General features: G+C 58.3%; 6 protein-coding genes across 6 annotated transcripts; 2 read left to right on the plus strand and 4 right to left on the minus strand.

Moving 5' to 3' along the window:
• Window positions 1–667: 667 nt before the first annotated feature.
• GLRG_02266 (uncharacterized protein) lies at window positions 668–2,107 on the minus strand (the record flags this gene model as incomplete). The annotated part of the gene is made up of 1 exon (XM_008092924.1): window positions 668–2,107. One exon carries the CDS (start codon window positions 2,105–2,107, stop codon window positions 668–670), a length of 1,440 nt encoding a protein of 479 aa, XP_008091115.1.
• A 9,867-nt stretch (window positions 2,108–11,974) lies between these two features.
• On the plus strand, window positions 11,975–13,005 carry GLRG_02267 (BTB/POZ domain-containing protein; the record flags this gene model as incomplete). The annotated part of the gene is made up of 2 exons (XM_008092925.1): window positions 11,975–12,656; window positions 12,701–13,005. 2 exons carry the CDS (start codon window positions 11,975–11,977, stop codon window positions 13,003–13,005), a joined length of 987 nt encoding a protein of 328 aa, XP_008091116.1.
• Window positions 13,006–15,138: 2,133 nt separating this feature from the next.
• GLRG_02268 (major facilitator superfamily transporter) lies at window positions 15,139–16,946 on the plus strand (the record flags this gene model as incomplete). The annotated part of the gene is made up of 2 exons (XM_008092926.1): window positions 15,139–15,799; window positions 15,856–16,946. The coding sequence occupies 2 exons, from the start codon at window positions 15,139–15,141 to the stop codon at window positions 16,944–16,946; spliced, it is 1,752 nt and encodes a 583-aa protein (XP_008091117.1).
• A 235-nt stretch (window positions 16,947–17,181) lies between these two features.
• GLRG_02269 (uncharacterized protein) lies at window positions 17,182–18,528 on the minus strand (the record flags this gene model as incomplete). Its single annotated transcript, XM_008092927.1, has 5 exons — window positions 17,182–17,622; window positions 17,686–18,046; window positions 18,099–18,292; window positions 18,345–18,352; window positions 18,399–18,528. 5 exons carry the CDS (start codon window positions 18,526–18,528, stop codon window positions 17,182–17,184), a joined length of 1,134 nt encoding a protein of 377 aa, XP_008091118.1.
• Window positions 18,529–19,258: 730 nt separating this feature from the next.
• Window positions 19,259–21,051, minus strand: GLRG_02270 (NOL1/NOP2/sun family protein; the record flags this gene model as incomplete). The annotated part of the gene is made up of 2 exons (XM_008092928.1): window positions 19,259–20,800; window positions 20,851–21,051. 2 exons carry the CDS (start codon window positions 21,049–21,051, stop codon window positions 19,259–19,261), a joined length of 1,743 nt encoding a protein of 580 aa, XP_008091119.1.
• An 881-nt stretch (window positions 21,052–21,932) lies between these two features.
• Window positions 21,933–23,523, minus strand: GLRG_02271 (uncharacterized protein; the record flags this gene model as incomplete). Its single annotated transcript, XM_008092929.1, has 2 exons — window positions 21,933–23,124; window positions 23,171–23,523. The coding sequence occupies 2 exons, from the start codon at window positions 23,521–23,523 to the stop codon at window positions 21,933–21,935; spliced, it is 1,545 nt and encodes a 514-aa protein (XP_008091120.1).
• Between the last annotated feature and the right edge of the window lie 2,202 nt (window positions 23,524–25,725).

A 25,725-nucleotide genomic window follows, 5' to 3' on the forward strand; every position in this document is an offset into this window, starting at 1 on the left:
CGCCCGAGGTGCGAGAATGGGGTCATGTCTAAGTCAACACCCCGAAGCGGCTCACGACCTACCTCCCTTGCCTGCTCGCTGCGGTTAGCGGCGTCGCCAGGTCTCGCCTCAGCACCAGGCATGTGTACTAATGTCATAGATAAGGCGGTACCCCGTATTTCGTTGTCTTCATCCGGTGCCCGGCAAGGAGGTAACGGCAGACCCTGTACACATATGGGGGAGGGGGCCATTCTAACTAAATGATGTACCCTCTTTCCGCCGGTGATACAGCCGAGTCCTCAGGAGTCAAACACCCGTCAGGCTTTTGTTTCTCCATGATCGTAGCCCATAAAAGTTTCACTAAGGGTATATATAGATACGAAGAAATGGCGAGCAGATCGCAGAAAAAGAAGAACAGAATGTGCAACAAAAAGAAATAGACAAGGCCTTGATCGCGGGAAGCCCCCCCCGCTTCGAAGCCTTGATGGGGTGCCCCTCCCTTAGGGGAGGGCGTCGAGCATGTGCATTCGTTCGCGTGCGCCCGAAATCGCAAAGAGCAGCCCGACCGAAAATAAAAATAAAAACCATCGCCGCCGTGTATTCGCCGATTTTGACCGTCTCCACCAACGCCGTGTGATACCATGCTCCGTCTACCGCTTGCCAGCCTGCCGCCCCGTGCACCGCTGCTTCACTTCTGCTTCCGTGTCTTCTTGCGCTTGGCCGAGGTCCCGCACTCGTCGTCGTCGTCGTCCTCTTCTTCTTCGCTGTCGTCCTGCTGCCGGCGCGGGTTCTTGCCGCCCGACTTTTCGTTGCCCTTCTTGATGGAGATGAGACACCCCTGCTCCTTGAGGCGCTTGGTGAGAGGCGTGCTGGCCTGCATGCCCGGGAATTCCTTGGCGCTGTAGACTTGGAACACGTCGCTCGTGATGGAGGATCGGATGGGCGCCCGCAACGACCGGTGCTCAGCGTCGACAACGACCAGGACGAACTTGAGGCGGTAGTGGCCAGATGTGCGGACCGACATGTCGGGGAAGCAGAAGAAACAGCCCTCCTCGCCGTTCTCGTCCAGGCCCACAAAGGGCGACGACACGAGCGAGCCCATGATGCGCTTGCCGGGCCTCACCATGCTATCGTCCATGTTGGTGCAGTCGCCGGTCCCCGCCTCGTCCCAGAGGCTGCAGTGGACAACGTAGGCCGGGTGGTGGAGTTTTTGGTACAGCTCGTCAGGCGTGAGGTCGGGGTTGTTGATCCTCAGCTGGACGATGGGTGGCGGGTCAATGACCCTCCGATCCCGTTCGCCGTAACCGCAACACCGCGCCGCCCTGGGCTGCTGGCGGAAGAATATCTCGTACTCGTTCTTAACCACCTTGACGTCCGGCTCCGGGACGCGCTGGATCGACCTCGTGTCGAGACCTCCGCCGCTCAGGAGATCCTCGATCTTGACCCTGTCCGGCTGGCTAGTGGCGCTACATGGCGCTCCGGCCGCCGGCATGGCGGACCCGCACCGCTGCGCGGGGATCCTTAGGCTCGGCGGCGTGAAGGGGATGGCAACCTTTCCCTGATATGTGTCGTTCAGCACGCGCGGCGCGCCATGCGGCATCTCCGGCATCTGCGGGGGTTGGTTACGCTTGAGGAAGTGGGCCTCTCTCGCCGCTTGGTACTCGTCGTAGGGTTCACCGACCGAAGCCGACGTCGGCGAATCCTGGGGATACCTGGGCACGGGCGCCGACCTGTATGGATCTGAGAGCTGGGCGGGTTGCTGCGGAGGCGGTTGGTAATGCTGATACGGCGGCGGCGGTGGCTGGTGGTGGACTGGCGAAGGCGACTGGTGGTATTCGGGATGGCGGTGTTGGCGGTGATAGTCCTGGCGATAGTATTGGGCGTGTTGGTACTCGGGCTGGTGATGATCAGGCTGGTGTTCGCGCATGGCGGTCCTGGGCTGCGGGTTCATGCTCATCGGATGCGGGAGCCGCGCAGGCTCAGGCTCGTAGGCATAGCTGCCTTCCGACCCAGGCGGGCTGTACGTTGGCGAAGGGGCCCACGGGGGAGGTCTCTGAGCCATGCTGTCTGTTCCCGCGTCGTAGCCGGTGTGCTGGCGAGGTGTGGGTTCTGATGCGTAAAACGACATGGAAAGGTGAAGATGAGGACGGGATGCTACCGAGAGCGAGGTCCCCTTGTCAGCACCGACGCCGGTTCTGGCGCAAGGCCACAAATACACGTTCTCTGCTCGAGATGTGGCGCTCGGAGCAGACTCACCAGCGGGTGGGGAGGTCTCGGATCCGTATTCAGTCCTTGGGCGAAGGAAGCGTGGGGCAAGAAACCTCTGCTCCGGATGCGCTCACAACGATCGGCGTGCGTGGGAAGGCGAGGAATGGCGGGTTCAGATGGTCTGATGTGGTTGGGCGATGGGCCAACGGCGTCAAATGGCGGGTGCAGGTCAGAGCACGTCCATTGAGAGCTCCGACGGAAGCACAGAGATGGAGGAAGACCAATCGAGCCGCTGGGAGGGAGAAGGATGCCGGCAATGAACGGGCGGACGGTTCTTTTAATCCGCGTCTCACCGGATGGCTCCTCGCGCCTTGGCGGACGAAGATGGGCAAACGTTTCGTAGGATAACGGGTCGGAGGCAGCTAGTTCCGTTTGTCCTCGTCTTCTTCTCCACCTCGCAGTCCTAGGCACGGGTTGTTGAGGCGCGTAAGTGGGTAACCGTCTACGGGTTATGGGTGAGGGGCAAACATGTGCAGTATGAAGTTGACGAGAGGCGAGCCGGGAAGATGGTTACTGCTGAGGTTTTTGGCCAGCGAGTTCAACGCTGATGGCGGCACCCAAAACCCGGGAGGGATGGATTGAGGATGGGGCGGGCTGGTGTCGCCTTGCATGCAGGAGAAATATGGTGACTGAGAGGCAGACCAAGCGGGCAGGGTCGAATGGGCGTGGGCGTGCTCGTGCGTGCGGGACGGCGAGGAGGCGAGACACAGTCGGGTGGTAAAGGGGAGAAAATGCTAAGGCGGTGGTGGGCGGCGACGGGGGTCTTTGGCACGTATGTATATGAAGCTGCGGACAACCGGGGCAGAGCCAATACGCAGTTCCAAAGACGATTTGCGGCGCCGAAGGAGTGCCCTGCTCGCTCAGCCCGCATGGCGGTACATCGCTCGTTTGGCTGAAGGGGGGGGGGGGGGGGGGGGGGGGGGGGGGTAAACTAGAAGGTCTTTGTGACTCATGTAACTACTCATTATGTTTGGTCCCCTAGTTCGTCTGCACGAACATTTGTGAGTGTACTTAGAGCCCTGCAACACCTCCGATGGGACGCACCGCTTGAGACGAGGGACTCTTAGCGGGAAGGCATCTGCCGTTTCCCCGAGGTGAAAGGCGATAAGCTAGATCTGTATAGTTAGCAGGTATCAGCAAGTCCTAGGGCGCGAACCGGCAAAATGACTAGGTTTGTCACTGGCGGGTAACACCAATAGTAACTTACGCCTATCCCTTCTAGTCTTCTTTGTTTGGTTAAATCTAGATGCGGTCTTAAGTAAGTTAGGTGGTGTGGGTGAAAGAGCTGCCGCCACACTGACAATAGGGCAGGAAGGCCCGGTATTCGGGGGGGGGGGGGAAGGAGAAAGGAAAGGGCAAGGGCGGGCGAGGATCAATCAGTACGCGGCATCCGCAGAACACCAGGCGCAGTGTTGGCTTGTCTTGTCTTGTCGAGGAGGGACCAGGATCAGGCCCCACGTCGAACAATGTGATGGATGGGGAAGAGAAATTGGGGCCTTGGGTGTTTTCTGGACATGTTGGAGGCGAAGGACGGTAAGCGAGGAGAGAGCATTGAATTGGGTTGTCCAATTGGGCACCACGCGAACGCGGAAGTAGACCGACGTAGACGGCATACGCAGACAAGCAGAGCGAGAATAAGGGACGACAGCCGGCGAGGTAATGACAATCAATTGCTGCTGCTGCTGCTGCTGCTGGTGCTGCTGCTGCCGCAGTTCGTTCTTTCAGGCGGCCAAACCGACAAAAACAAGCACCGACGTGGAGGCGTTGGTCCAGTGGCAGAACGCGGACGAAATGATTTGTCGCAGGTACCCACGCACCACGATGACAGGAGGAGGTGCCACTACACTACCTACCTACTATGTACGTAGAAGAGACGGGAGAAGGGGGCGGAAACGGATGGGATTGTGACCCTCGGCCAGGAGGTTTGGACAGGGCGCGGCGACCAGGACAGGGTCCGGGGTCATGGGTCCGGCCAGGAAAAGACAAGAAGCGACATTCGCGGGAGGGTGCCGCATCGCACTCGACCACCGTCTAGTTGGGGAAAATGAAGGACGGCTTTCCCTAGGTGGAGAGCGACAAAGACAGAAAGAAAGTACGGAGTACTCCGTACAGTAGTACCGGTAGCCTAGGTACCTAGTAGGTAGGCAGGTAGGGACGGATAGGTAGGTAGGCAGGTACTGAGGTACGTATCGCTTGGCCATCGGTCTGATTGGACCAAGGAAGGAAGGAGCAGCCAAACAACACTGGACGGACTCACTCGAGTGGACGGGTCATGCGGGACGATACCTGCCTCTACTACGTAGTAGGTAACCGGTCCTCGGTCTTTGGGTCAAGTAAAGCCATCTCTCTCCAAGGCAAGGGCATGGGGACGCCGTTGTGCAACATGCACCGAAACCGAGAGCAAGTCTCCACCAGCGTGCAGATTGCGCATGCAAGTCTTCTGCGTCTGGTTGAGCGGTTGGGCGAATCAGGCTCTCTCGGCCGTGTCGTCGGAACTGCAACTTTGGGACCTCGACGTAGCACGACCATGCACATACACGCCTTAAGCCAGCGAGGTGGATAAAGGTCATCGTCCCCTGCTGCTATATGTACAAGTATAGCCACAGTACTCCGTACAGTGGTCTTGGACCAACCACTTGAGAAGAAGAAGGCTTGCTTGCTTACAGAACTGCGTAGCTAAGTGGGTGGTCAGTCCCCTTCGCTACGCTACGCTCCCACGGTCGGGTTCGCCATCTCCACTGCATGAATCCGCAATGGTGCCTACACTAGGTATACAGATACACATATCCGTACCTACCTACCGTACCTACCTCACTCATCGTCGTCTGAATACAGCCAAGACGACTGTTTCCATTCCGTTGACTTTGCGGGGATGCGCTACCCACCAGGGCCCGCTAAACCACGGGTGCACCCATAGCGGCCGGTGATTGGCGTCAGGGGCCATGCCTACAAGTTCCTTTTATTCGATTTTTTTATTTGATTTTCCCTCTGCTTGGTTCTTCGTGTTTTAGGCCGGCCTACCCAAGTCGCCTGGCGGAATAAACCACCGTCCCCAACCTGGGGTGACACGACGACGCGCACAAAGGATGACAGCCACGATGCCCCTTTGCATCGATTGCGCGTGCGGCGAAAACCCTGGAGCTTGTCACCACGCTGCTGGCTCTGCGACACCGACGCTACTCCCGAATAAGAAAGTCTGTATGCACCTAGTCTATACTACGTAGTGCACAGGGACCTATGTACCTACCTATACCTACCTACATAGTATACCTATACCTACCTGCCTGCCTGCCTGCCTGCCTGCCTGCTGCCTCTGTTGGACCGTGGAAATTGTTATAGTAAATTACCGGGGCTCTGGTATTGCCTGCCCTGCCTGCATCACTCTGCCCGAGACGCGACGACGCTTCTGGAATACAGTTCGGCGGCAACCCTCCTCGCCCATCGCATCGTATCGCTGCCGCAGCCCCCCTTCCTTCCCCCTCCCTTTCACTGCGCCAGTCTCTGCCTCTCTCTATGCCTCAGCCTCCGCGGCTAACCCGGGCAACGCTCTCTCCGTTGCATTTTGTTTGCTGCTGGTTGACCTACACCGGGCCTCGCTCGCTCGCTCGATCGCTGGCGAATCATTGGCAAAAGTCCTTCTGCCAACAAACCGACAGGTCAGGTCGCCGAGTGGAGGTGGCTGTCGTCGCGCTTACTGCCTGCTACTGCTGAGCCGCGCAAGTCGGGGATTGCAACCACACTCGGTCGGTGATCTGGAAATATGCCAGACCAGCGGCGTACGCAACTGCGCACCCATCGCCTTTCGGACGAGTCGTCAGCATCCAGGACGACCACACCTTATATCCACCGAGACGGCCAGCCCTGAGCCACCTACAGGGGCATTTGCTCTGTTCAACCTTTGCCAGACCTCGCGCAAACAAGCCGCCTCGATCGAGGCAATGCTCCGTTCCGCTTGCTTGCCTTCTCGACGCCGTCCTCATGCATACTGGGTCCCTTTCCACCGGCAGCTCGACCGCCTCGGCCTCATCACTCACCCATCTTCGCCGACCCGGTCGCCGGCGGGCGCCCACACTTGCGTCCCAAAGCTGTAGAGCTGTAAATCACGCCGGTCCTGGTGAGCGAACCCCGGCACCGTAATATATTGGACCATCTCTTGTTGGCCTTGGCCATAGCTGATTGGCCGGGGCGTGGTGAGGATCGGGACATCAAAAGGTACTTACTACACGTGGAGGCACCGCTCAATAGCCATGTCCTACCCAAGTACCCCGAAGAGTATTGCAACGTCGGTGTGCAACGGCCCGACAAGTAAACGGCTCGAGGGACGTCGGGTGCTGCTGGCGGTGTTCAAAGTACGGACCAAGAAGTGATGGACCGTGTCGAAACGCAGAAACGATGGTGACAACGGTCGGTGGCTGGTGTGGTACCGCCCGGAGTGCCAGTGGGCAATGGTCACGGACTCGCTTACCTTTCAGCCATGTTGCTGTTACCGAGAGGAAACAGGGGCATCAATCGATCAGGATGGACATTGGGACGAAGTTGAGCATATCGTGCCTAGATTCCCGGCCACTTTGGGGTCTCAGATGCTGGTAAGACAAAGCCTCCTTGTGTATTCGTAAGGTTTTTTTTTTAGTTCCATACCTCTCTGCAATGGCTGCATCCCAGGGCCGCTGCTCATCCTTCCACCTGCGCCCGCTAACCGAGTCGGCGGTTCTGGCCGCTAACGACGGGCCATTGCAGTCCACTTCCGCACGCGGCCGTCGGCGGGTTCGTGCTTTATCTGTCTGTCATCGAGGCGCACCACACGTGTGCTGTGCGGGCTGGCGTCAAATCAACCTCTAGTGCCTGCAGGGCTGTTCCCGGTGTCCGAGTTTGTCGATCACGGACAGTGACGGCCTCTGTTGATACCTGCAAGCGAGGCCAAGCTAACAGGAAGGACACGAGTCACGGCGTTGGGAGGTCTCACGATGCAACACTTGCATCCTGGCAGTTGCTTGCCAGCTGACGGGCCGTCAAGGCATGGGCTCTGGAGAGAAGTTAAAATCGTTCCATGTTGTACTCGTTTACACTACGGATACAAGGGGTCATCTTCCATCCCCTGGCGTCCCTACCGTCGACCCGCCTCCTCCACTGTTGTTGGTTGTCAGTTGTTTTCACCGTGACGCTGGCAGGGGTCCCGGGTTCCCTCCCGTCGACAATGAGCTGGACGGCGGGTCCGTCATCCCGCCAATCTACCTACCTACGAGTACGCTTGGTCCACCGCGTTCCACGCGGCCACACTATGTGGTGTGCTTCGGTGCACGAAGAGCTTTGATTCTTTGACGCTCACTTCGCAGCGCCAACTTAACCACATGACTGCGGCCAGGACGGCGAGCAGTGTCTCGAGTCCTCTATACCCAGGCGAGCACGTTACCATCGAGATCCCCACGCCTGTTGAATGATGGACGGCCACCGAGTGCTACCAAGCATGGAATACCTTGCGATGGGCGTCCCGGCACGACGGTACCTCGGCCACCGTAGCATCTTGCGAACAATGCGAGGGCTCCGTCCTATACGACGCCGGACATACTCCGAAATTCCCTTCAACTACGGCTCGTAGTCATGCTCATTTCCGCATCTCACGTCCGTGCCGCCCGGTAACAGCTTGTCGGGTCGCGAGGAGACCCTGCCAACGCATCGCTCTTCTCACAATGGCAAAATCACCGGTCATGTCGCCAATCACCGTCCTCCGCGAGCAGGGCCGCAACAGGTCAGACTCATCGGCACCGAGAGGCGGGTTAACCTGTGCCTTGGTGGCCGTATTCCCCCGAATGTCGCCATCTACGCATCATAGAATTGCCGGTGGTGTGTGACACTCGCGGGCTCGGATCGCAGACGCCTAGGCACCGCAATCTTGGCCAACCCTCTGGAATGCCATTTTGAACATCACTGACGGATGCCTAACCACTCAACCCCGCACCAGGCTCTCCACGGCGATTGGTCTGCTTTTCTCGGCCGGAGGCCCACGAGTTTGTTGGAACGAGCAGAGCCATGTGCAGGTGCATCGCCGCGGAAGGCTCGACATGCAGCCATTCTCCTAGCGTCCCAGACGGCGGTCCTGTCACAGTGCAGGGAGGCGCGGAGAGCAGATCATATCTCAACCATACTTGGCCCAAAGTCAGGTTGGACGGAACCAGTAACCTGGGTGGGTGACTGGCTGACTCTCCGCCGGTCATGCTTGAGCCACCGCTCGCCCCTTGCGTGGATTGTCCTGCTTATCGCCCAGCACCTCAATCCGACACGTAGAACGGTCAAAGTTTGTAGGATGGGCAACGGTTCATCCGAGCCTTTCCAAACGTACGACGCCGTGTGCCGCCAAGCGCTTCTGCGTGATGACAGTTTATGCTTTGCTTTGAAACAGCGGCCGATTGCAGCTACCGGTACCAAGTCTCTTAAGGAGTCGTGCAGCCTTGGCCGTTTGCATATACCTACGCAAGGAGCTGCAGCAGCGCCGTTGGCAAAGTTGTTATAAGATAGAGGCCATCGGTCAACCTGCGTCAGCTTTGCTTGATCTTCCATTCCACCGGCGAATTCATCTCCTTCTGGTCCCGTGCTTGGGAGCTTTCGGACGACACTGGGCGAAGTGCCAGAGGCTCGCTCACGTTTCCCTGCTGCACGTATGCAAAGCCGGCGCCAAGGACTCAGATACTGCTTCGAATCGAATCCCTAGGACGCCCGCGTCCCTATATGATAGGGCATATGATACAGTATCGTAATGATAAATAACGGGACGTTGAATAGCGTCATATTTAACCCGAGAGTGAGTAGATCCTTGTTTGCATCAGCCCTTCCGCGACTCAGATGTCCACGATGGACGATACACTCCCGCCGAGGTTAAGATGGTCGGGGACCCTACCAGGCATCCGGCCGTAGGCACAGTCCGAGAAGAAACGAGACCATGGCCTGCAACTTGGGCTTGATATGTGCCTGGTGGCGTTTTCCGGCACTTTGGCCCGTCTGATTGGCTATCCACCTGTGGCTGGGCTGGCACACAACCCAAACGCGTGATGCCGATCGCTTCCTGGTGCGGCACCAGGCAGATCGCTATGGCTGATTCCCTGTTTTGCGCCGCGGCCAATTCGTAATTGAAGCCGGTGCCGAAGGTAGGTATAGTCAACGTTTTATCATGGACGCAATCCTCGGCAGACAAATTCTGGTGCGCCTCCTAAGCGAGAACGTACTTTTTTTTTGTTTGCTGCACTGCTGCTACCATGGGACTAATTATGGATCATTGGCCACCCAGCCCAGCCGGTAACAACAAACTGTCGCCCCTGGCCCCAATGTAGACGCCACACATCCCTGCCGAACGTTTGTTCCCAAGCTCGGCCTCTTCAGTAGGTAGACGCCGCCTTGGCCCTCAGCCGAGCTCCGCACTTCCAGAGAAGGACGGGGAGCGGAACGGAGATAATCACGCCCGCCGGGGCCTTGACCCAACGTTCCGAGTCAGGGAAGCCCTACCACTGTATCCGTAGACCAACATCAGAACCAGCTGGGGCAGCAGGGAAGCCATCGCGAGCTGGGGGCCTTCGGACCCCGTTGGGAAATAGATAGTGATGATGAAGATTTTGTGCAATAGGTGGTCCTCTCATGGATTGGTGCTGTGAGAGCAATACAGTGACAAATTTAATGACAGGTCTAGTGGGTGCAGTGGCAAGAACCTGTTGGCTTGGGTGGCACTGACCCAAGCAATATGACTTCAGAAGCACACTTCAGTCCAATAGCTCTTACTATTGAACCTAAAACAACTGCAGGGTACTGTACTCTATACACATAGACTGCATCCTGCAGTTTGTCAGATACAAAGAGCCTAGGTCTATAATCACAACATGCAGGTGCCGCCTAGTGATAGAATGCCAGCTACCGGTGAGCCTCGTGCGCGACTCAGTTTGTCCGAGCAGCCTTGGGCGCGTTTTCCTCCTTTGCTCGGTTTTTTTTTTTTGCATTGTGTGTCGAGGCGACGAGGTTGCCATTGTTGTTGTAGTTGTAGTGGTGAGACATGAGGTGTTGGGTTGTGAAAAGGATGAAGGTAAGGTATTTATTTTCTCTCTCTCTTGCGTATCGAATACTAGGGAATTCATTCATCTGGAAGCAGAGTTTGGACGAAAGGAGCAATGTTTACAATCGATGAACTTGTCAAGCTCATGTAAGTGCGACCCAACCGGCAGACGAGATACAAGTTTCGCTGGAGGACCCCCGTTCCAGCCTTTGAGCGCCTAACATGGCTTGTTGCTATCTATGTATTAATAAGGAAAAAAAATCCTTAGTCTCTGTTTTCTACTGATACATGTTCTTCTTTATATGTTTGTACACCTGTATATACGGATATTGATAGGTTAACTTGCGGCTGGACTCGGAGCTAGTTTATAATTGTCTAAGCAAGCAGATACTAGGCCGGCAACGTTTCCTGGCTGTCACAATCATCTGTAGATAGAGTTCGAGATACACTGCGCTGACGTGCGCCATATGGTAGTTAGGGCATGGTCTATATTGCTTCCGATGATGGAGCCTGGGTGTGGTAGGTAAGTTGAAACTGATATTGCATGACCTACGGCAGGTGTCAACCGAGCGTCAGATAGAAATCGGGACATTTGTAGATCAGCAAGAACACTGCAAGCCATAGGTCCTCAGAGTGAAGAATGCCACACCACAACCGGTGGTCTTGCTCTAGTTGATAAGGCCAGTACGGTGGTTAATCCCAGGGAGGTCGAGAAAGGAAGGAACAGGCTAATATGCCAAACGGTCCCCAACCTCACCCGCATCGTAAGGTCAGGTGACCTGTTGCTTCCTGCCTAGAGAAATCTTCCTCTCTCTCTTTCCCCCTGGATGAAGAACTAGCCCGACGTGATGACGGGTGGCCCTCATGACGGATTCCAGAGTTACCGGCGACTCGGCGAGCAGCAGAAGGCGGCCACGAAGCCTCGAATACCGAACTTTTGCTTCTTTCTTCGTCTTCTTTTTTTTCTTTTCTTTTTTCTTTTCTCTTCTTTTCTTTTTTCTTTTCTCTTCTTTTCTGTTTTCACGCCCAGGCCCGTCACCAACTAACCGCATGTTCCTCCTAGCAAAGTCGATGCGTCCACGCCAGATATCACCAGCACCGTCCGACCTCTCATGGGACGACTGGTGGCCGCCCGGGCAACATGTCGGAATTGACTTTTTGTCAAATGCGCAATCACAGCAACGAGAATTGGAGAGGAACAATGCCACCGCTAAGCACGTGAAATGTCCTTCCGGGGTCCACCCTCCGGACGAGCTCGAGCCGCCACGACGATAGAGAAGCAGCTGACGAGGGAAAACTGCCGACGACCCAACGAGGGTGGACGCGATTGCAAGTTTCAGCCGGTCCGACGAGGCTGGCGGCTGGAGCCAAACACTCTGTATGTCGGGGACACCCGGCCAAGGTTCAGACTCAATCGCCAAAACAAATTTTCGCCCTGACGCCATCATGTCGATTCCTCACCATGGGCTGAGTCGGGGGGAACACCACCAGGACGTACAAGACGTCTCATCCGAGCTCTCAAGGCCTGGGTGTCCCCGGCACCGACAACAGACCTGACTCCTGCTCGAGGAGGGGAGGACCTGAGTTTGAGGAAAAAGGCTAAACCTTGGCAAAGGAAACGTGATTCCAATTCTTTTTTTTTTCCGCCAATCTTCTCCCCTCCCTGTCCTTCACAAGTCACTACATCAATCGAAAATGGAGCACCCTTTGGACAAGCACATGGCTATCGACAAGCCGGCGGCGGCAGCAGCAGAGGCGCCGGAGAGGTTTTTTGAGGTGCAGTCGCCGGCGAGCTTCGCGGCGCGCATGTGGGCGCGCAAGTACAGCGGGGTGCCGGTGGTGCCGGACGGCGACGTGATCCTCGTCGTCGGGGTCGGTGAGGAGACGGCGGAGCTGCGCGCGGACTCGGTCATCCTTAGGCGGGCGTCACGGGTTTTTGGGGCGATGCTGGGGCCGCGCTTCTCCGAAGGCCAGAAGCTGCTGGACCGCGGGTCGGACCCGGTCAAGATCAGCCTCCCCGACGAGGACCCCGAAGTGATGGAGCTCGTCCTCACCATCCTGCACCATCAGAACGCGCGCGTGTGCCAGATCGCGGCGGCGGACTCGATCCTAGAGGTGGCCGTCATCGCTGACAAGTATGACCTCGTCGATGCGCTAAAGTACGCGTCGCAGACCATGCTGCGCTACCACGAGCCGTCGATTGACCGTCTGACGGTCGGGGACCTGTGGCGGCTGGGCCTGGCGGCGGGGCTGCTCAACGAGGCCAGGTCGTTTGAGAAGATCACGCGCATGCTAGTGTGGAACCACACGATGCCGTACATCCAGCTGGCGGACGCCGAGGACGTCATCGACATCGAGTTTGCGCTGCGCATGTGCTGTGAGTAAGGTTCCGTCCCAGGTGAACGCGGCTGACGACGACAGACCTCCTCGAAAAGGAGAGACAGGACCTCAAGGCGTCCCTGCTGCTGCACCTGCTGCCCATCATCTCGACTGGCAGTCAGCTCCGCCTCGTCGAGATCAAGGTCGACTCGGCGGAGCACTTCGACGCGTGGCCGGAGCTGATGAAGCTATTCGGAGCGAGCCTGCAGGAGACGACAAAGTTCGCCGAGGGACTGGTCTTGGCGGACAGTAGACGCCGTGCGGCGGGACCCGGGTCGGACTTTATGAGGCACTTCAAGGCCCGCGGCGGCATACGCCTGGCGGATGTGCGGAGGGGACGAGACTGACGGACGGTGGTTCTAGAGCGTGTCGATTTTTTCCTTCATCGATCGTCGTTTAGCCTCAGCGGACAGCGGGACCAATTGCATGGGGTGGGGTGGGTAGGTGGCATTGAATTTCAAGTTTATTTTCATTTAACTCCGTACGCTATTCTTCTTAACCGAGGGGGGCTCGCAGACATCCGAGGGCCCATCGAGGCGGCTTCGGTAATTAGCAGCCGCTCGGTCAAACGCCGTTCACTGCACTCGTCGTAAAAGCCACGTTGGGGCCCGCTTGATAAGCCAGGGTGGGTCCGCGATGGGGCTCGTTGTGTAAACGCTCGTCCCGTTGTCGAATGAGATTCTCGCACGATCCGGATTTGAAGACCCTTGACCAAGGCAATAAGCAGCCCTGCTAATCCAGTTTAGCAGGTGGCGGACTCTCCCAAGAGCCGACGGTACGGGAAGCGCCAGTTAACCTATGCAGGGAGCCTCCCAGCCAGCAAGGTGATCTCCATACATTCGGCTCCGGCAAACCGCATCCGAAGACAATTGCGAAAGACTCGTGGTTCGGGAGACATCGGGTGGAGCAAGCATCGAGTCGTCGTCTCTCGGGCGACACTACGGGATTTAGTAGTCAAACTGACGTGTCGGACGGCGCAGCCTGCGGTTCGTTCGTTGGTCCCCTTATCGTTCGGTTGGAGATGGACAGTCCAGATCCGGGGGGTTTCCCAAGCCCCAACAGGCAATGGACACCCGTTTGTCGGCCCATCCACTATCTAATCCTTGTGAAGCATGTTTGCCAACAGCAATGGATTGAATGGCGCAGTCATATTATAGCCTGGCTCTTCGCATGCTTGGCTTCGGGCGCGTGTTTGTGTCGTCGCAGCCAACCCCTGACAGTCGTCCGAAGTCTTGCACTCGCATTCGTGGCTTTGTACGGAGTATCCATAATGAAGAAAAAAGGGTAGCGGTTACCAGGCAGACACGCTAAGGGTCAAAACTGGGGCAGCACTTGAGTCATCAAAGTACCTCTTGAAGTCTCTCACTTAGCGTGCACAGACCCCAGCACAGACTAACTTACCCTTTTGCTAAGGAAAAAAAGAAGAAAACAGAGATATCTCTATTAGCTTAAAGTGCATCTAGAAAATAGTAGCATAAATCAACTTTTTAGAGAGATCTACCCCCAGGAGCCTTACTTAAGCTAATAGTAGCCTAGAGTATCTATATATACTATTAGAAAAGCTTTTTTTTTTTTTTTTTACTTAGAGTTAAGGATTTGAAGTTGGTGGTGTAGAGATAGACGGGAGGTGGGTTAGTTACTTAAGAGGAGGTGGGTCAGTACTTAGAGACACCTGGTCTGAGATGCTAAGTTTGATCCACAGTGTCTGCCTGCCAACCGCTACCGAAAAAAGGAGAGTGCGTGTGGATATGAGCACTCAACTCCGTCGGAGTTGGACGCTGCACCTCGGCACAGAGGTTGAGGACCCGCCGTGAGTGAACCGCTAACCCATGCTGACGTATTTGGTGCCCCGCTAGGGCCACACTGGGCCCGTTCAGCAGAGTCAAACCAGGCTTAAAAGGGAAAAGAAAAAGGAAGGAAAACGCGCGCTGATCCACATCCATGCAACTGCGTTCGTCCATGCTCCCAACGCCTGCCATCGCACCCTGACAAAGCCAAATCGGTGCAATCCCGCTCAATGCCACCCAATCCCGTCCCCGTCATCACACGCCGGAAATGGGAATGCTATAGACCCCGTCCGCCTGCAACTTTGCCTTTAGCCTGGCCTCAGGCCCGGAGATAACCACTATCTGCTGTTGTCCCCGGACGAGCAGGCGGATTCCTTGTCGTTTAGCCATGGACTATCCGTAACACGAACCAAGTGCTCGGGTGGGCATGCACCGGTGGAGCGTCACGCCCCTTGTCGCTGGGTCTCATACGGGGGCACCGACGAAGGGGATGGAAGTAGTATTAGAAATGCACACTGCGACCGTGGTATATAGGACAACCCGCCGTCCGGTTCTTCAGTCACATCTCGCCCTAGATCTCTTCATCTGGAAAACTTTGACCATTGCACTTGACGATCTCTCAGCACGTTACCCGCAGCCAACAGGAAGCTTATTAGCCCCGTGTCAAGCCAGGACCCCCCCGACCCCTTCACAATGGCGTCACCGCCGCACTCCTCGTCGTCCTCAATCACGGCGACCGAGGCCGACGTCGAGGCCCAGAAGCCCGTCAGCAAGGCCAACTACTTCCACCACCTCTTCGACCAGGCCGGTGTCACAGAGGCCGTCCTCGAGAACAAGTACCCCGGCGAGGGCACCGACGACGCGCCCTATGTCGTCGACTTCCTCCCCGGGGACGATCGCAACCCCCAGACCTTCCCCAAGTGGAAGAAGTGGACGTACACCCTCGAGCAGGCCGTCGCCACCCTGGCCGTCGCCTTCGTGAGCACGGCCTACTCTGGAGGCATCGGCTCCGTCATCCGTGACTTTGGCGTGTCCACCGAAATCGGCATCCTGGGCGTGTCTCTGTTCGTCGTGGGCTTCGCCGTCGGCCCCCTGATGTGGGCTCCCTTGTCCGAGCTCTACGGCCGCCAGTTCCTCTTCATCGCAACTTACACCGCACTGACGGCCTTCAACGCCGGTGCCGCCGGCGCCACGAACATCGAGACGCTCATCATCCTCCGCTTCTTCGCTGGCACCTTCGGTGCCTCGCCCTTGACCAACGCCGGCGGCGTCATCGCCGACATGTTCAGCGCCGAAGACAGATCGTTTGCGACCGCTATATTCGCCTCGGCCCCCTTCCTGGGACCCTCGATCGGTATGTCTGCCCTTACTGTGTCCGGCCCCTGCTGCAGCGCCCGCTAACACATCTAGGTCCCATCGTTGGTGGCTTCCTCGGTGCCGCCGAGGGCTGGCGCTGGGTTGAGGGCCTGATGGCCATCTTCACCGGCACGCTCCTCATCATCGTCGGCCTGACGGTCCCTGAGACCTACGCCCCCGTGCTCCTCCGCCGCCGCGCCGAGAAGCTCTCCAAGATCACCGGCAAGTCGTACATCTCCAAGTATGAGGCCCACCAGCCGCGCAAGACCGTCGTCCAGCAGTTCAAGGTCGCCCTCTCCCGCCCCTGGATCCTCCTGTTCAGGGAGCCCATCGTCCTCCTGACGTCCATTTACATGGCCATCATCTACGGCACCCTCTACATGCTCTTCGCTGCCTTCCCCATCGTTTTCCAGCGCTACCGCGGCTGGTCCCCCGGTGTCGGCGGCCTGGCTTTCCTGGGCGTCGCCGTCGGCATGGTCGCCGCCGTCACCTACACGGCGTTCGACAGCCGTCGCTACGTTAAGGTGTCTGCCGCTCACGGCGGCTTTGCTCCTCCCGAGGCCCGCCTGCCCCCCTCCATGATCGGCGCCTGCCTCCTGCCCATCGGTCTCTTCTGGTTCGCCTGGACCAACGGCATTGAGATCCACTGGATCGTCCCCATCATCGCCTCGGGATTCTTCGCCGCCGGCTTGGTCCTCGTCTTCCTCGGCCTGCTCAACTACCTCATTGACTCGTACGTCGTCTTCGCTGCCAGCGTCCTCGCCGCCAACGCCGTCTTGCGCTCCCTCTTCGGCGCCGCCTTCCCGCTATTCACCACGCAGATGTACGAGCGCCTCGGCATCCACTGGGCCTCGTCCGTCCCGGCCTTCCTCTCCCTCGCTTGCCTGCCCTTCCCCTTCCTCTTCTACAAGTACGGCCACGTGATTCGGAAAAAGTGCGCTTTCGCCGCCGAGGCCGCCGCCGTCTTGGAACGCATGCGCCAGACGAACGAGGATGTCAACGAGGACGAGGCCATGGCCGAGGAGGAGAAGAACGAGCGCGCGCGCGCTGGGTCCGCCAACGGCGCCGGCGTGCTGTCGGACGACGAGCGCACCGTGCAGGACGAGCCCCGTGATGACGAGGTCGCCCGCAAGGTGCAGGCCTAGGTTTGAGCATATTCTTGATAATCACTTATTTTAAATGTTCGGATGGGAAAGACGAAAATACCCGGTTAGAGGCATGTGTCACGGCCACTGTCTAGCATTTGTATGGAGTTTTGGTAAAATCTTTTTTGCGTTACCGGGGCAACAGGATCCACATGGATACCAGATGGATGCAGTTTCTGCACAAGTATAGATAGAGTAATAGAGTTCCGCGAGACTTAAGCCGTGTCGCCCGAAGCTAAAGCTCGTCCCGCTCCCGTCCGCCAATCTTGATCTTCAGTCCCGGAATATTCTTGACCTTGAGGCTGCGCGACCCCGTGATCCGCACGTTGCCGCCCCCGACGTCCTCGGCCGGCTTCTGACCAGGCGGCGTCCACGGCCTGACGCGTCCCTGCCATACGTCCAGCCCCCACCCCTGCAGCTCGCGCGGCGTGAGAGCCCTACCCTTGGGGTACGGGTAGATCCGCCCGTTCGACAGCTGGTGCACCGCGCCGGCGGGGTAGCCGTCCTCGGAAGGGTTGAGGCCCAGCTCGGCCGGGAGGTCCGGGAAGTAGGTCGGGTCGACGGTCACGGCCGTCAGGGACGAGTACTGTTTCTTTGCAAAATCGTGGAGGTCGTCGCGGATGGAGGCGCGGACTTGGGGCGACGGCGAAAAGATGTAGACCATTGGCCAGCCGCGCTGGGTTTCACGGTCAGCCGATTCGGTGATTGTTAGGATTAGAGGGGGGGGGGGGGCGGTTACATCGAGGAAGCGTTGGTGGTTCGAGCGAGTGAGCTCCGCGATGACGGGCCTCGAGGCCTCAACGACCCACGCCTCTAGCTTGTCGTCGGCAGATCGGGTGTGCACGCTCTCGTCGTCGCGTTTGTGGCAGACGACCTTTGCTTCTATGACGTCCGGGCTGTTGTCGACGACGCCAAAGGTGAACTCGGTCCAGTACTTACTCGCTACGGCCTCGAACGCCTGACGGGCTGCCGTGTCGGGCGACAGGTGCCCGATGCAGACAAAGTCGTCCACATCCTTAAAGGAGTCGACTTCCTTGGCTGACAACGTTGCAACTGGGGCTTGGGAACAGCGCTCGGCGCGGCTGAGGAAGCGTAGTATCCTGGGACGGTGTCAGCCACACACAGCCTTTCCGGAGAGGGGAGGGGCCGTACTCGTCACTGGTTCGTGGTCCGGGATACTCTACCGACGGCTGGCCGTCGCGGAGGAGCCTGATTGAAGGGTACTCGTCTGCCGGCAGGCCGGCGCAGAGCTCGTCGGCGGGGTTATCGATCCAGCTCATGGGAAACTTGGTGGAAGACTGCGCTGCCTTCCACTCCGCCTCCAGCAGCCTCGAATTTTCCGACGGCTGTGGAAGCTGGTCAGTACTATGCGCAAGACGCCATCCACGCATCACCCACCTCGACACCTACGCCAGTTAGCTCAGGCTCATTTTGAATGCTCGGGGGACTTACAGGCAATCAGCCTCATCTCCTGGGTCTCAGACACAGGATCCTCCGCGCCGAGCGGCGCTTGCTCCTGAGAAGCCACGCCCACGAGCAGCGGTACCCAAAAGCCCACGCGCAGGAGAGCAGAGAAGTTCATTGTAGGTATCTTACTTCGGGGTAAGTTGTAGATGGAGAAAATCGAAGCCGGGAAACGGTGGGACGTCGTCTAGTACCCCCTGTTTGGCAGGCGACAGGGATGTTCTCCTACGCCAGGGTTGAGAGTCCAGGTCGCGTCGTATGAAACGACAGCATGGTCCCAAAAATCGACCCTCTAGGTGTGTCGATCAGTTCCGACTGTTCTTGATGATGCCGAATGGCCATTCTTTCTCCTGTGCAAAGAGCGCATTCGGCTTTGCATCGACGAGGAAAGTTGTGACTGGCCCTCTGTCGACGTATGAAGTGATTGTCAAGCTAGCCACTCCGCTTCAATTAGAGAAGTCGAACTTGTTGCAGAGACAAGTCAACCAAACAACTGAAGTTCAAACCCCGCCGACGACACTCAATAGCCTTCGCTCGTCCCTAGCTCCAGGTCTTCGGACTTTCCACGTCAGGGAATTTAGATACACCTGCCATTGATGAATGTAGTCGCTCTAGACCCCCATTAGCGGTTTAGTGCAGTCCACCTGGTACATATCACGATAATAAAAACCCCATACGTAACATCTCTGACCTGCGCTACATCTCAATCTCTTAATACGGTACAGGATACCCGATAACGCATAGCAAATGCCTAGTATACCGAGATTCGTGAGGATTCTAGACTCCATCGAGGACAACACTGAGCCCAGCTACTTTGTAAGATGTCACTTATATTAGTACTGAATAACTTAGTCAAACCCACTCCACTCATCTTCACCCCCGTCGTCTTCGTCACTCCCAACCTCCGAGTCCTCGCTCTCATCCTCCCCGCTCGAATAGGCCTCCCCCCCCGCCAGTACCTGCGTCGGGGCCGCAACGGCATCCTCCAAGACCACAGGCTCCCCCGTACTCTTCAGCACCGGCATTCCCGCCATGTCCCTCACGATTCGCCCGTCCTCGTCCCTGGCGTACGGCCCATCCTCGTTGGCCGAATCCTTGCTGCCGTCCCGCACGAAGGCGGCTACGAAAAAGCCCATGACGCCGTGGCCATCGCCCTTGTACGTCCGGATGCACGCCTCCGCCACGGCCTTGTCGCCTCCAGCCGCCTCGGGCAGCCCGCGGACGGGCCACTCGCGCATCCCGCGGACCTGCTTCTCCCGCGGCAGGATCTTCCACCCGCGCTCCCTCGCGACCTCGGAGGCGAGGGCCTTGATCACGACCCCTTCGTTTTCCTCCGCGTGGATCGAGCAGGTAGAGTAGGATATCTTCTTCGCCGAGGGGAACTTCATCGCGTGGAGCAGCAGCGTCAGCTGGAACCCAGCCAGCGCGTCAAGGCGCCTCTGCAGCTCCTGCTCCGACTGCATCTCGACGGCGTTGCCGTCGTCGTCGACCGTCACCGGTTTCTCCTCGGCATGCTTCCGCTTGCGGCTGACCTGCGGCTTCCCTTTGGTGCCCTTGGCGGCGACGGGGCCGGGAACCTCGGGCAGATGCAATTCCGGCATCGAATCCCGTCCCACGATACCGCTGCCCGAGCAGCTGGGGTCCAGAAGCAGGGCCCCGACGCTCTTGTAGGCGCCCGCCTTCGGGTCGACGTCCAGAAAATCCTGGCCCGGTCCGATCTTGGTCAGGTCCCTGCTGCCCGCGATCTTGACCATCTTCTCCAGCGTCTGCGCTCTCCGAGGGTCCCTCTCGAACGCGAAGATGGTCTGCTTCTGGGCACCCTGCTCCGGCTCGTGCGACTTGACGATGGCGGCCAGGTGCGTCGTCTTGTTTCCGGGAGCCGCGCACGAGTCGATGACGTCGCCGTCTTCCGACCGCGGGTCGAGCAGGTACGCGGGAAAGCAGGAGGCCTTGTCCTGCAGAATAATCTCCCCCTTGAGGTACGCCGGCGTCTTGGTCACATCCGTTCCGGGCGATGCTGCCAACAGGTTGGGGACGTGCGCGTCGATGAAGATGGCCTTGCCCGCTGACTGCGTCACAGCTTCGACGGACGGCGCCCTCTCGTACGCCTTGAATGTCGTCTCGAGCTGGTCCTCCACAGTGCTCTTGAGCGCGTTCACCCGGATCCACCGGGGGTGTCTCCCCTCGGGGTCGGCGTTCGCGTTGACGTCCGCCCTCAGCGCCTCCAGGGACGGCATCTTCCTCCGCAGCCTCGCGCGGGTCAGCTCAGAGGCCAGCCTGGCCTTGTGCCGCTCGATAGATGTCCTCAGGCCATGGGATTGCGGCAGCGCAATGCCCTTCTTGGCCAGGAGGAAGTCGTGCACCAACAGCAGCGCCAGCACGGGGGTGAGCTGCGATGAGGTCAGCGATGCCCGGGCAGGGGCGGCGCACGGGGACTCACTTTGCGCTCGTGGCGTAGGATCTCGGCCGCCTCGACGACCTCCTTCAACACGGCGCTCCACTTGCACGTCTCGAGCGCGAGGGCGTAGACTTGGGCGGGCGGCGACTTGAGGCCCTTTTTGCCAAACACGCGGCTCTTGAGGCTGCCGCCGTGGTCCGGGCTCGCCGAAAGGATCTCGGCCGTCTCGTGATACAGCGACATGGCGGCGGTGACTATCCAGTCAATCAACCAAAGGAATGCAGACGTCACCGGCGTTGGTTTCCGGCGTGGTGCATCCCGTCTCGGTGTGCGGTTGTGGGGAACGTCGGCGGTAGAGGTGAAGTTTTCTGCGGTGGGGCACCGTGAGTTCGGAGAATTTATGGGGATCGGCGGCAGCGCACAGGCTGCCGTTCAACTTTCCAGCGGATCTGTCTTGTCGTCCTCCTTGCCGGGCGGCCGAGGAGTTATCGCTGGTACGAGCACACGAATCAGAGGATCTCCTGGCAGTGGGAAATGAGGTCAAATTCTTGCGCAGACGAAACCTTAAAACGACGTCGTGGCGGTCTAGGCCACGTGCCTCGCAGTTCAATTGCTGGGCGCCTCAGACATCACGTTACGCTTTGGTTGATGGCAGTCTCTGGTTCAATTTCATATAATCTACCAGAGTATCACCCAGTTTTTGTCTTTTCAAAATACCTTCCCAAATGCGGAACGTCTCAGCGAGGTCCGTAGAAAGAATCGAATGTACGCGTCACGGAGACAAAGAAGCGGATCCATTCGCCCCTTGCTCGTGTCCCTGGTTTCTCCCCGATACGAGGTTATGTATGTATCTGATCATCATCGTCGTAAGAGGCACAAAAAGCAAATCGAAAAAAAATAAAAAAAAAAATCGGCAGCGACGGCGGTGTTCTTCCTCGCACAGAAGGGACGCTCTCAAGCCCCGCATTCCATACCCAGTGTGCGTGTTCAAACCAGCCGTTGGTATAAGTTCTTAAACTCCCTCCCCAGCCACAGCCCTAGACTATCTAACGAAGAGAACTTTGGTACAGGCACAAAAACTTTCGAGTGTGAGGGGAAAACTCTTTCACGGTGGGCCAGCCCGCTTAGTCGTGATGGCTGCGGTGACGGTGCATGTGCTCGTGGACGTGGCGGCGAGCTTTGCTGTAGTCGTCGGCCTCCGGGGTGGCGGCGGCGGCACCGGACTCCTCGGAGGGAGTAGTGACGGTGACGGTCTTCCACATTGTCCTGGTCCTGCGGGTGCAAGATGTCTTCTTGGAGGGCTCGGAGCCGCCCAGGCTGACGGCGGGTGCGGTGGGAGCGGCCTCGGTGGGCTCGGCAGGCTTGGTGCTCGCCTGCACCGGAGCAACCTGGATGGGCAGTTGAGAGGAAGCAGCGGCGGCGGAAGTCTTGGGTGCCCCCCCCTGGCTGACGGCACCGGACGCAGCCTTGCTGGCGGAGGGCTGGGCGGGCGCGACGGGAGGGGCGCTACTGGCAGGCTTGACCGCTGCGCCGCTGCCGCTTCCGCTTCCGCCAACGAGGGGGCCGAAGGAGAAGCCGCTGAGGAGGTTGTCTCCGGGAAGACTCTGGAGAACGCCATCAGTGACCTCGTCAAGAGGCGAGGAGATCGTGCAGTCCTTGTCGGTGTTGAGGCCCTTCAGCAGACCGGGGCACTTGTCCATGCCGGAGGAGCCGGCGTTACAGTTGTCGATGATCTGCTGGAGGACGTCCTCGTCCCAAGCGGCGATGAAATCTGCGTGGAGACTGTAGCCGGAGGCGTCGCCGTTGGAAAGGACGAAGGGTTGGGCGCCCTGGCCGGGAGTCCAGCGGCTGGCGAACTTGGGCGTGTCCCAGTAGACCTCGAAGAACATGTGGGGGACGTGGATCCATCCCTCGGGGCAGTTCGCGCGGCGACCGTTCGACGCGCCCTTGCGGGAGGGCCAGGCCATACTCTCGTAGTCACTCAGCGCGGCCTTGGGGTTGTAGCATGAGGGCATGTGGATATCGGCACGCAGGGGGGAGCCGAAGCCGTCACAGTTCTGGTCGGGGAAACCGACGCCGGAGCCCTTGTTGTTGGGGTCGACGATGCCGGCGGTGGAGCCGTCAGAGTTGGCGGGGTACGAGGGCGGGTCGTAGCTCGACCTCGGGCAAGTCCACTGGACGGGCTGAATAGGGCCGTCCTCAGGCTCGAGGTTCTGCTTTGCGCCGGTAGAGGGCGGGGCACGAGCGGAGGCATTGCCGCTGAAGATCTGGAGGCCGCGGGGGAAGGCCTTGATCTCGTCGTCGGTGCCGTCGAAGCTGTGATTGTTAGTTTGTTTCACCTGGCGGCAACATGGACACTCACAAGTAGTAGACGTTCACATAGAAGACATCGACCGACTCGAAAGCTTGGGTCTTGGGGTCGCGGAAGTACAGGGAAGGGAACCAGTAGGCACTGTTGTCGCCGCTGATCATGGCATTGCTGCACTTGGACTGGGCAAGGGTCTCGCCGGTGGCCGACATGCCGAAGTTGCTGCCTCCCATGACGCCGTGGACGTGGGAGGAGATCTTCCCGGGGTCGATGATGGGGTCAAGGCGGGTCTTGACGAGCTGCTTGTTGTTGAAGCGGAGGACTGCGAAGGTTCTATCGTCGGACTTGGAGCCAGCCGAGGCGGCGCCAAAGAGGGCGGCCAGCGAGGCGGCGGCAGCGAACTTCATGGCTGCGGTTGATTTGGGGGATGAGATGTGAGAAGTGGGAAGGACGGGCAGGTATAAGGCGGTCTGCGGGAGTCTTGCTGGTTTTGGGTAGAGACTGTGGTTGCTATTACCGGAGCACCTTTCGAAAAGTATGGGTGATTGCTCGGTGATGGCGGTGACTCGGATGAGTGGGTGAGTGAATGAACGGAATCAGACAGATCAGAGACGTTGTCTAGGTGTGGTAATGAGAGGCGTGCTAAGCAAGCTCAGCTTTCGATTTTTGAAAAAGAAGGATAAAGGAGAGAGAAGAAATGACCAGCAAGGTTCGACAGTGGAAAAAACGGTGGAATGGGGAAGGTGAGGTTGAGTGTAAATCACGGAGGGAGGAAGTGGGCGATATAAACATCAAGCATCATGGACGACGACGGCGTGTGGCAGTTGGCGGACGCAAGGTACCTGGGATGAGGGTTGGGATGGTAATTCATCAGCACTAAGAAGACGCTAGGAGGGGTGACCAGATATGCTCGGCCGTGACGCCATGGAGAATCCGCGAAAGCGCGAGCCTTGAAAGACTGGCGATGCAAGTCGACCCAAGCGCAGGGCGTAGAGGAGTGAGGGGGTGAGTGTACAGCATGCCTTGGCAGAGAGTCAATGATGGGATGGATGCAGGCAAGTTCGGACGAGCAAAGTACCACCTTGGGCGACGGAGATGAGTGGCTGGTTTGCCTGTATAGAAGCAGCAGACGGGCGGGGAGAAGAAACGAAACGGCGGCAAGCTGGGTGACAAGCTGACGCCCCCCTTGGCCGACCCACTCTTGCGGTTTCCTCTACCTACTATGTACTATCTACTCCGTATGTGTGCTATGTACCGGTACGCATATCCGTACGCAGAAGAACGCATTGAATAGGGGGCGGAATGCACAAAAAAAGTCGGGATGGCATGTTCCTGCAGAATGCATAAAATCCACAGCAGCCCATTGGCTGGATCTGGGCTCGGCTGCTGACTTTGTGCAGGTCGGCGGCCGGCTCGTCGCGCAGTGTGACGCCCGGGGCTGTCCTGGGCCCCCGAAGCCTCTCTTCCTTTTCTTCACTAGCGCTGCGCTGCGCGAAGTGGCGTCCAGTCACCGGGAGCTGAGGAGAGGGGACTGCCAACGGGCTTCAAGTTTTGATTTTGCGCCCGTTTGTGGCGGGAACCACCTGTGCTTGGAAACGAACACCCAAACGACACTATTTGACGCTCAGGGCTTGGTGGCGGTCTTGACACTGCACATCGCTATTTTCCAGGGGGGGCAAGGCAAGCCGAAAATGACGTGTTGCCGGCTTGTCAGAGTGTTTTGGGTTTGTTCAGTTGGCCTGCAGTGAGTATCCGTACACACACTATTATCAGGTGCGATGTCGTCGCCGTGGAAAGAAAGAGCACGTGATGCTGCTCAGGTCAGAGGCGGAGCTTCCCTGATGATCATGGCAGCCCCTTCTTCCCTTGATATGGGGGGGCCTCCAAAGGCCATGACTTCTGTTCGTCGCTGTCTCCAACGTCTTCAGTTCGGCAGCGAAACGAGTAACTGGGAAGACACCAGGGAGGCAGCTAACCTTATCCGGGCAAGCGGTTCCTGGGCTGCTTGTCACACTTAGGCAGGGGTTCCCCCTGCGTGCCAGATTGCAGGGGCTCAGCAGCCTGAGAAAACCCGAAAACTATTCGAGGACGATTGGGTCGATTCGCCTGCCTTGACCGAACATTGAGCACGCTCCCGTCAGTTGTCTGTCAGACCAAAACCCACGTCGTGCGGAATTTGAGGGTCAGCCTTGGTGAAACCACACCGACGCACAATCGAGCAAACAATCCCTTTCTTGCCTCCAGCCGGGTTCGGGAATGCCCATGTCTCTCCCACCTTGCTGCCCGGGCCAAAGATTTTTCTAGCTGCATAACTTGGGCGCCCGACACCACCACCTCGGCCTCGTCGGGGGCATGGTGCCCGAGTTGAGTCCGCCGCCGAGCGATCCTAATCATTCTTGCGGATGACGACTCGGCTTTGACCGCTCCAAGAGCCGCTCATGAATTCCGCCCTAGTGAATCCGGCGAGGCCCAGACTCTGTCGATGCTAGCCTTCGTTCTGTCCTGACCCCTGCTTGGTGTTCATCCCATGTCTACCCGCCTTCTCGGGAAACAACCACGGGCGATCCAGCCGCTGCCCCCGACTGCCCCTGACGAGAGACGCTGGAAAC

The sequence above is a fragment of the Colletotrichum graminicola genome (genome assembly GCF_000149035.1).
Source record: "Colletotrichum graminicola M1.001 genomic scaffold supercont1.6, whole genome shotgun sequence".
Taxonomy (NCBI): domain Eukaryota; kingdom Fungi; phylum Ascomycota; class Sordariomycetes; order Glomerellales; family Glomerellaceae; genus Colletotrichum; species Colletotrichum graminicola.